Raw genomic sequence first — 10,270 nt, forward strand, 5'->3', positions numbered from 1 at the left:
GATTCTAGAAATAGGAATTAAAACACGTTCTAAATATTTACATGGATTATGCCAATTCATCATTTTCTAAAGAGGGGCCTGTTGGAAAGTTAAACATGTGGATCATTTTAAAGTAGAGCTGTCAAATAATGAAAAGTAATTGGGCTATCTAATCATCTGTCGGCCATTGTCCATCAGTCCATCCAGCAAATATGAACCGCCGTTGTCTGCTGGACACACATTTGGATAGGTGGGGTAGTAAATAGTAAGTAAAACAGAAGCACCACCCTTCTAGACGTTCTGCGTGAGGGAGACACTGACTTAAAATAAGGATGATTTCACACTCCTGATGGTGAGGAGAGATCCCTGTGGTCTGTGTATTTGGTCTTAGGTATTTCCCAAGCCATGTTTGAAGAGCCCTGCAGGAGGAGGCAGAGAGCTGTGGTGGGTGGGAGGACCCACGTACTTCTTTCTGGTGCTTGCAGGACTTTGTAACACAAACTAATAAATGACCCAGAGACTGATATTGGGGTTCAGTCTTCAAGCTGAAGATCAGGGAAGCAAAGCAGCCAGGCCACTAGCTCTCACCTCTACCTCAGGCTGAAAGGGCTGGTCCTGTCTCCATGAGCTCTCACCAAGCCTCAGACTGTAACTTCTCCTCAGCGTGGCTGGAGAACAAATGCCTCTCTGAGACCTTGCTTCTGTCTTACATACTTCCCTAATGTTGGGATGAAAGGTGTGAGCTATAATTCTCTTTTAGACTGAGTCACTCTTGTGTAGTTCTACTTGGCCTTGGACTCATAGAGATCCGTCTACCTCTTAATCCTGAGTCCTAGGATTAAAGGTGTGTACCACCACCTCCTAGCTTCTGGCTGTTGGGATTAAAGTTGTGTGCCTAACTTCTATGGCTTGTGGCTGACTTTGCTTTTCTGAATCCTCAGTCAAGCTTTAATAAATCATAAATAATATATCACTACAATTCCCCTTTTTTGTCCAATACAAAAAGAAGTCTACAACTAACATAAGAAAAACTATATACAAAAAGTACAATAAATATATACAATATATACAGACAAGTTCATCAACAATGTCTCAGAGAAAATATCTAGTCCATTTGCATTTGACAATTCTGAGAAACTACTTCATTTTCTATCCTAAATTGGCGAGTCCAAAGTCTTGTAGCTAATTTACTTTCTATTCTCATTTGCTTTATTAAAATACTTTAATGTGTCTCAAAGCATTTACACTTTACACATCTTTAGTGAATTTCTTTTCTAAATCTGGTAAACAATGAAAACTATAACTATGCTATCCAGTCTTCAACTCCCTCAGAGACTGAAGAAGGAAGTGATATTAACCGAATAAACAGGAAGTGTGATCAAATGACTCCCCAAAACTGTGAGAAATGACAGAAACAGCTGGCTGTCTGGACAGTCACCCAAGGTTCCTCTGCAGCACTGGGACATCCATCTTTGGCCTACAGGCCTAGCATCTCTCACAGACATTTCTGTGAAGCAGGGATTTTCTGAAGGAGTGGACTGCCTTCTCTTGGCAAGGTTTCGCACTCACACTTTTTGGTGTCCTGTTTGTCCATTTTGGACAGCATACTGTCAGCAGCAGAGACAAAGGCACTTTTCTTGCCCAGTGTCTTACCTTTGCCACAAAGAAAGTAAACTCCATGTGAGCTTCTTCGATGCCCAGCATCTTCTCTGAATTATATTGATGCTGCCAGGAGCAGACACGTCTCATTGTCATAAAAAAATAACCTATGTTATTAAAACATTTTAAATGTCATATTCTGTAGATCTCTGAAGTGTTTGAAGCCCACCCTATGTCTGTCTTTGAAAACACACTGAATGTGACTACAAGTTCAGTTGTAATAGGTGGCTAATTCCTCACCTACAGGAGTAGCTCAGGTAATGGGGCCCTCTCATATGTGAGTCTGAAGAAAACACATCACTTCCTGTGTAGAAAGAGGGAGACCCAGAAGTCTTAAAGTTACACCTATTAACCCGTCGTCAGTCACATCAAAAAAGACGCAAAGTGGAGGGCACTTGTCTCTTTCATCAGTTCCACAGAAGAAAAGCGGAAACCTTAGGTGCCCCTTTAGGAACCCCTGTTAATGTTACTTGTGTTTGGGATAAGCCCATCTAGTGTGAAGAATTAGTTTCTTTTCTTGCCTTCTTTTAGATTATTTTTGAAAGATACTGAGTATAGGAAGATGCCCTACATACTGTCTTTTCTCAGAGGTTTAGTCATTCAGATAATAGTGACTTATATTCTTAATCGATGCCCCTGACAATTAAACTTTATGCCCATGCCTTTTATTAAATCTGTCTTGACATTTTACCTGCATGTATAACTGTGTGAGGGTGTCGGGTTCCTGGAACTGGAGTTACAGACAGTGGTGAGCCACTATGTGGGTGCTGGAAATTGAACCCTGGGACCTCAGGAAGAGCACTGATTATAATTCCAGCACTTGGGAGGCAGAGAGGCAGGAGGATCTCTGAGTTCAAGGCCAGCCTGGTCTACAGAGTGAGTTCCAAACAGCCAGGGCTACACAGAGATAGCATGTCTTGAAAACAAAACAAAACAAAAAGTCCTTTAAGAAAGGAAAGTTTGTTAATTTTTAGTTTTCTGTATTTTAAAGTGGATTTGTGATGACGAATCCAAATTGTTTCTGGTAATGATGTCTACCGTTAGGACAGAACTTGGCAAATGTTAGCTGGATTGAAGTCACATGATGGTGTCTCAGTTTCTGAATCAGAAGGAGGTGCTGGGATTTGCGTTTCTAGCTCCTGCCCCCTTGCAGACACATTCTTTTAGGAGGGGTGTGAGCAGCTTGTGGAGTGGAGAACTGTTTCCCTGTCATGACAGCTCTGGCGTTTTCCTCAGAAACACATCACAGGGAGAGCTTACAAAAAATGCTTTTAAGTACTTTGTTCTGTTGGGACATTCTTTCTCTCTCTGTCTCTGTCTCTGTCTCTGTCTCTGTCTCTCTCTCTCTCTCTCTCTCTGTGTGTGTGTGTGTGTTGTATATTTGTGGTGCATGTATATGTACAGGGTACGTGGGTATTGAATGTGTGGGTAGTACATGTGTGGGTGCATGTATGTTTGTGTGTGTTACACATGGTGTAGATGGAAGTTACTGTCCCCCACCAGGTCCTGCAGCTGTTTAGTCCCAAATAAACACACAGAGGCTTATATTAATTATAACTGTGTGGTAGATGGCTCAGGCTTATTATTGGTTAGCTCTCTCTTAATTATTAGCCCACAACTATTAATCTGTGTATCTCCACATGACTGTATCTTCCCAGAGAATGCCCAGGCGTCCTACCTTCCTGATAGGTCTCTTCCCATGGCCGCTGTCTCACAGCTCACTCCCTGCATCCATCTTCCACACCTTCTAGTCTGGCAGCCCCACCCATACTTCCTGCCTGGCTATATCCTGCCTGTCCATTGGCCAAAACAGCTTTATTCATCAACCAATAAGAAAAGCATATATTCACAGCACACAGAAGGACATCCCCATCACATGTGATAGTGTGTGTTTTGTATTTGGGAAAGTGTGTGTGTGTCTCGAACGTGTGGGTGGTACATGTGGAGGTGCATGTGTGTAAGGGTTGGTATTTGTTTTGCATCCTAAGCTTTTTCTTGTTATCATTAAAGGTTTTTTTTTTTTCTAAAATTGACTTTACTGTAATTTAAGACAGACTCTAATAGTAGGGGTGTAAATCATCTGAAATATCAAGAATTTTCACCTGTAATAATCAACTCTGCTCAATTCCTTGTTACTTTTGCATGTAATCTTTGTCTTACTTTGGTCACCACTGTTATGGAAATAATTAACAGATCTCTAAGAGCCATAGTGGATTTATTTAAATATTGGTTATATAAAACAAAGGATGTTTTTCAAACTCTTGTAAAGAGGCTGTGGAGTAGCCAGGCCTGGTGGCTCATGCCTGTAATCGAAACATTCTTGGAGCCAGAAACAGGTGGATTGCCTTGAGCTCCAGGCTAGCCTGTGTTGTACAGTAAGCTCCAGGCAAGCCTTTATTACACAGTAAGTTCCGGGCCAGCCTAAACTAGGACGTGTGTGAGTGAGGGAGAGAGACAGTGAAGAATAGTTTGCTAATAGGAGGAAGAAGTATTCTGGGCTCCCTCCCCCAAACCCCTTGTGGTTAATGGCAAAGGTAAATGTTTCCTTGATTCCCGTGTCTTGAGAGGATGAATTGATCAATGCAGAGACAGACGATTTAAGCAGAAGTTTACTTAGCACAGCAAAGGACAGCACATTCCAGAAAGAGGAGGGAAGGGTTGGGAAGGGATGGCCAGAAGGGTGTGTTGAAGCTTCCCTTCCCTCTCTTTTAGGGTACTTCTTCACATAGCCCTTTTGAGAGGCCCAGGGGACATAAACCCACCGTGTAGGTGACTCTGCTGTGAAGTCTGGCTCTTTGATGATGCAAACCTTTTCTTCGTGCACATGTGTGGTGTTTGGGAAAGTGCCCTGGCGTTTAGGTTTCTATTATAGCTAGAAGAGCCTGCAGCTTCAAGGATGTTTGACCACAAGGGGATTTCTGACCTTCCGGAGAGGACCACCAAGATGCAGCTGCGTTTCCTTGGTTACCTCAGCATTGGTTCCTTGCCCACCGCATCTCAAAGGGACCAATTTCTTATTTCACTGTAGAAGGGTGATGTGTGTGTGTGTGTGTGTGTGTGTGTGTGTGCACGCAGGTGTGATGAAATGCCACCCTGAGATGTCATACTTTACTTTGGGGCTCTTGTCTTTTGGCCTGGAGGTCTGTGTGTCCTCCACAGATGTCTTTCAGGGTGTCCAGTCCTAGTCTGTCAAACTCTAGTTCTCAGAAACGTCACCCTCATTTTTTTCTAATGCCAACCTTTTTGTTAACCCTGCTTTCTTTGAGTTCTCAAGAGCTTATTTTGGATGTAAAAGAAAATACTGTTCCTCCCTCTTTCTGATCCAGTTTTGGTCTAAAATATGTTCTAGGCGATATGGGCGCCGGTTTGGGACTAGATAGCAAGGATGGTTGGGAAAGAGAAGAACTTTGTAACAGCCACTGAGCGGTTGGTGAGGCGCGAGGCTCCACCCACCTCTGCGTTACTCCTCCTGCCCCCCTCTTCTTCCCTCACTCACCTCTGACGTTCTCACCCCCCCTTCGGGCAACTCTGCCGTTTTCTTCTTGAGGGAAGAACCCTTCCTCATGGTAGTCTCCATGTCCTGTCCGACCTCAGAGCATGCTGGGAGCTTTTGGCCCGGGTTTTGCAGGCAAGGTTTTGTATTTCCTTGAACCTGTTCCGTCCTCCGCTGTTGTTTCTTCAGATGGGAATGCTGCTGGGTGTAAATGCACCGTTCACTTATTGACCTAAACACAAAGGCAGTCATGTGACTTGGGGATCTTCAAACGGGGAAAACCAACTCCCTGTCAGTTTTACCAATTAATAATAGTTGAACATACACTGAAAAAAAAAAACCTTAGATAGAAGTATCAAGGTATAATTACCATAGAACAGCATTCTGGCACAGTCGCTGGCTTTTCTTGTTATTGTCCAGTCCTTACTTGGGGCCATATTAAATCAACATTGAAATCCTAGTGATAGGGAGATAGATATGAACAAGCATTTTTTCAAGCTGTATTCATTGTTAGTGGAGTTTGGGACTTTGTGGTCGGTCTTCATTTCCCAGTTTTTTATTTTAAAAATATATGATGGTGTATAAGACACTGTTGGTGATTATGTATGTTTGTGTATAAGGTTTGTGTTATACATATAGGTGCATTTTATGATATACATACATATACATTTAGTGTTACATTTACAGTTTTTACTTTAAAATTTTTATGTGTGGATATTGTGCTGGCTCTGGTACCTGTGCACCCAGTGCACGCAGTTCTTGAAGTGGCCAGCAGAGGGTGCTGCATGTCCTAGGACTGGAGTTACAGGTGGTTGTGAGCTGCCCAGTGGGTGCTGGGAACCGAGCCTAGAAATAGACTATAATGGATTAAGGGTTGTGAAGAGTCAAGTAAAGGGAGAGAGTGGTCTGACTCACAGAAGGAAACAGAGTGGAAGGTGGGGGCAGAGAAATAGCTGATTGATTGATGTGACGTTACTTAAGGCTCATTTTTGGTTCGGACTGAAACTTAGAGAACTTTATTGTTAATGCTGACTGGCACCAGCTCTGGAGAGAACTTGTCCCGTGAGCTCTCTGGTGACCTGTTGGACTACTTAAATAGGCTTGGTGACTTGGAACTTCTGTGTGGTGTGGTTAAACCTGCTCTGTTGGTGCCAGGGAAGAGCCTATCCCAAGGCAATGGCCTCTGTGTCTTTATTTTTGCATTCCTGCTCCTTGGTTGTTGTTGCAGGCCTGACCTCTACCAAGAGCTTTGACAAACTGATGCTACAACCTGTTTCTTGGTCTCCTTTATGGTGACACTGTGGTGATATATTGTGTATGGTTTATTAAAGCTTGCCTGAGGATTCAGAAAGCAAAGACAGCCACGAGCCATAGAAGCCAGGAACACACCTTTAACCCCCAGCCAGAAGCTAGGAGGTGGTAGCACACACCTTTAATCCTGGGACTCAGGTAGACAGATCTCTGAGTTCAAGGCTACCCAGGGATACAAGAGATTGAATCAGTGTAAAAGAGTAACAGATCACACGCCTTTAATCCCAGCACTAGAAGGGTATAAAAGATAGAAGCAGGGACTTCAGTGGTCAGCAGGAGGCATTTAGTCTCCAGCCATGCTGAGGAGAGGTTACAGTCTGAGGCTTGGTGACAGCTCTGAAAACAGGATCAGCCCTTTCAGCCTGAGGTAGAGGTTAGAAGCTAGTGGCCAGCTGCTTTGCTTTTCTCATCTTCTGCTAGACGTTTGAACCCCTCTATCAGTCTCTGGGCCATTTATTTTTTGTGTTACATGACACTAGAAGCTCTGGGTTTCCAAGTTTTGACCTTCTTCCTCAATGTATTGCTGTGTTGCCAATAGCACTCAGCGTTCCTAATCTTCCACTCATTCGTTCTGGACTCACACTAAGCAGATCTTCAATGCCATGACATAACAGCTGAGGCGAACAGCTTATGAGGAGAGAAGGCTTATTTTAGTGCATGGTTTCCAAGTTTTGTGGTTGTGGCTTTAATGCACAACATTGTGGCCTTGAAGAGGATGGGAGAGATGGTGGTAGAACAGAGCCGTCCACCACACCATCTGGGCAGCAGGGCAGAGGAAGAAAGGAGAGGCTGGGACCAAGGGCTCATCCCAATGACCCGACTCCCTCCTGTATGCCCCCCCCTTAAGGTCACCTCACCTTCCCATGGAGTCTCCAGCCTTCAGCATAAGCTGTGGGAGGACTCCTAAGTTTGAAGCCATAACAGGTCCTTACCTCTTCTTCCTCCCATTCCTGATCCCAGTTTGTAAGTCATGTCAGTTCCACCCCCTGGAACTGCCCAATTCTTGCCAGTTGTTAGTACGCCCCAGTGATTCTAACTTTGAGGAACACCTACAAGTCGCAGCAAGTTTCATGACTCTGGATGGTCATAAAAATCTATATAATTCACATTTAGTTGAATATAAAATGTAAGTAAAACAAGACATCATGATCCTAAAAGGCAATTCTAAAAATAATCATTTCAAAAATGATTTGTTCTGGAGTCAGTGGAATGAATATTTAATTGATCAAACTGTCACTTTCCAGGGTGTTGACTTGGTTTTATAGGTCTGGATTATTGCTTGAATCTGTATTGATTCCTTATGGTCCCATTTATATTAAGACTTCATGGAAAACAGGATGATATGTTTACAGCCTTGTAACACCAACAAAATACTGACTCTGGAACTGAACTGTCTGAGGTCAGTACTAATTGCTTTTGCCAGTTTCTAACTGTGTGATTGTAGGCAAGTTCACACTCCCTGTGCCTCAGTTTCTTCATCTGTAAAATGGAAGTGATGCAAGTGTCTACTCCAGGATTTCTGAGTAGGATCTAATGAGATCTTGTACCTAAAAGCTTGCAGGTGGGAGACAGACTCCGCCAGGGTTAGTGGGTTGGTGTGACACAGTGATACCCCCTAGGAGTCCCCTGGGGAACTCAGGGCAGAAATAGAACATTTGCACTTGAGAGCTCAAGGAGATTGCAAGGTTTCAGGAGTTATTCAAGTCATCTATGAAAAAGATACTCCAAGGGAATGTGTATTAATTATCTACAAAGTGAGAGAAATACCCAACAAATGCCTTCGGTGTTCAGATGAAAAAGATCACTTCCACTGGCTGACCGAAAGCAGTTTGCAGTGACTTACAGACAGGGTGGGGAATGCTCGGCTAGAGTGCGTGAGAAGCAGAGTTCAGACACCAGTGCTCACAATACACTGGGCACACAGCACGTGGCTGCCGTAATCCTAGTTCTCCCACGGATAACAGGCTGCCTACTTGGTGAGCTCTACACTTACCGAGAGACCCTGTCTTCACAAATAAGATGGAGAAGAATGATAGAGGTCCACCTGATGTTCACCTTTGACCTCCACACACATGCACACATATGTACACGAGAAGAAATTATTTATCATTAGATTGTTGGGTTTTTAATGCCCAGTTTCAAATACAGTGTAATCGAAATCTGTGCCCATAAAGCGCCAGATTTGACCTGGTCCTGTGCAGAAGTACAGGTTAGGAAGAACTGCTATTGTAGGGCTGAGCTCCACGAGGTGAGAGAGAGCCATCTGGGTAGAGAGCCCGCTTTATGTGTCTACAGCAGCGTAGCCTTTGTGTTGTTTCTACAGCCCGCTGCCCTGCTGGTCACAGTAATTTACATACATGTGTAATTTAAAGGAATTTCATCTTCCCAATGCTGCCGTCAACATTTCTTCTCTGCGGTACAACCGCACATTTGTTATCCAGCAAATGTGAGCACTGATTCCTTTTTCTTTTTTCAAGACAGGGTTTACTCTGGCTATCCTGGCACTCTCTCTGTAGACCAGGCTGGCCTTGAACTCACAGAGATCTTCCTGCTTCTGCCTCCCAAGTGCTGGGATTAAAGGCGTGCGCCACCACCGCCCAGCTGAATGACCGATTCTTATGCTTCTCAAGTGTAGCCATAACCTTCCTAGAATGTGGCTAATTACTGCCAACCCAGGACTATGAAAGACACACACACACACACACACACACACACACACACACACACACACACACACACACACACGAATGGACAGAGGAACTTCAAAGTCTTATCCCAAGAGAAGGGTGCAGAGACGTTAACCCTTTAATTCTTTTTCCTGCAGTTGGCCCGACACAATAAACTGCTTCAGCAGATGCTCAAACCAGGATCTGATCCCGAAGAAGGGGACGAAGCCTTGAAGTATTACGCCAACCACACTGCACAGATTGAGGTACTTACTCGTGACTTTTAGAAAAATCTATTTGCTTACTAGCTAAGGCCATTTCCATGATTTTTCTCAGAACTGTGAAATAATATTTGATGATTTAAGTGGAAAAGACTGTCTCGCAGGCCGATGCCTAAGAGTCACATGTGGAAACTGAATGTCCATCTTGCAAAGTCTTTTCTCTCCCCAGAACTAGTCTGAAGTATAGATGGAGTGTTTTTTGTTCAGCCTGGCCCCACAGCCATTTAGCCCCAAATAAACACACTGAGGCTTATTTTAATTATAAACTGTTTGGCTGATGGCTCAGGCTTCTTACTGATTTTCTCTCTCTTAATTATTAACCCATTTCTGTTAACCTAAGTATTTCCACGTGCTCTTGGCTTACTGGAGAATGCCCGGCATCCTATCTTCCCAGTAGCTACATGGCATCTCTCTGGTGGCGTCTCTCTGAGTCCTCTCTCCAGAATTCTCCTCATCTGATAGTTCCACCTATACTTCCTGCCTGGCTACTGGCCAATCTGTGTTTTATTCATCAACCAATAAGAGAAACATATATTAATAGCATGCAGACCGGACATCCCCCATGGCTGAAGTTTTTGAAATGGAGACTAAATTTTTTTTCTCTCGTTTGGGTCACAGAAGCAGTCAGGGCAGACCAGTGACACTTTAGAGACAACATAATTACTAGAGAATCTGTTCCTTAAAAATTGTGGGAACTTCTTATATGGAGATCATGGTGGCACCTGTCTTTACTCCCAGCACGTAGGAGACAGAGGCAGGCAGATCTCTGTGAGCTCCAGACCAGTCTGGTTTAGCAAATTCCAGGTCAGCCAGAGCTACACAGAGAGACCTTGCTTAAAAAAAAAAAAAAAAAAAAAAAAAAAAAAAAAAAAAAAAAAAAA

The 10,270-nt window shown here is 43.6% G+C and overlaps 1 protein-coding gene across 4 annotated transcripts in view; it reads left to right on the plus strand.

The window, feature by feature from the left end:
* Positions 1-10,270, plus strand: part of Itpr2 (inositol 1,4,5-trisphosphate receptor type 2) — a 414,122-nt gene that overhangs the window by 314,153 nt on the left and 89,699 nt on the right. For all 4 annotated transcript variants that reach the window (XM_027430112.2, XM_035448791.1, XM_035448792.1 and 1 more), the window contains one exon: positions 9,267-9,374. In XM_027430112.2, the coding sequence (XP_027285913.1) occupies positions 9,267-9,374 (108 nt within the window). The remainder of the gene's footprint in view (positions 1-9,266; positions 9,375-10,270) is intronic.

Source organism: Cricetulus griseus, chromosome 8 (genome assembly GCF_003668045.3).
Source record: "Cricetulus griseus strain 17A/GY chromosome 8, alternate assembly CriGri-PICRH-1.0, whole genome shotgun sequence".
Lineage (NCBI taxonomy): Eukaryota > Metazoa > Chordata > Mammalia > Rodentia > Cricetidae > Cricetulus > Cricetulus griseus.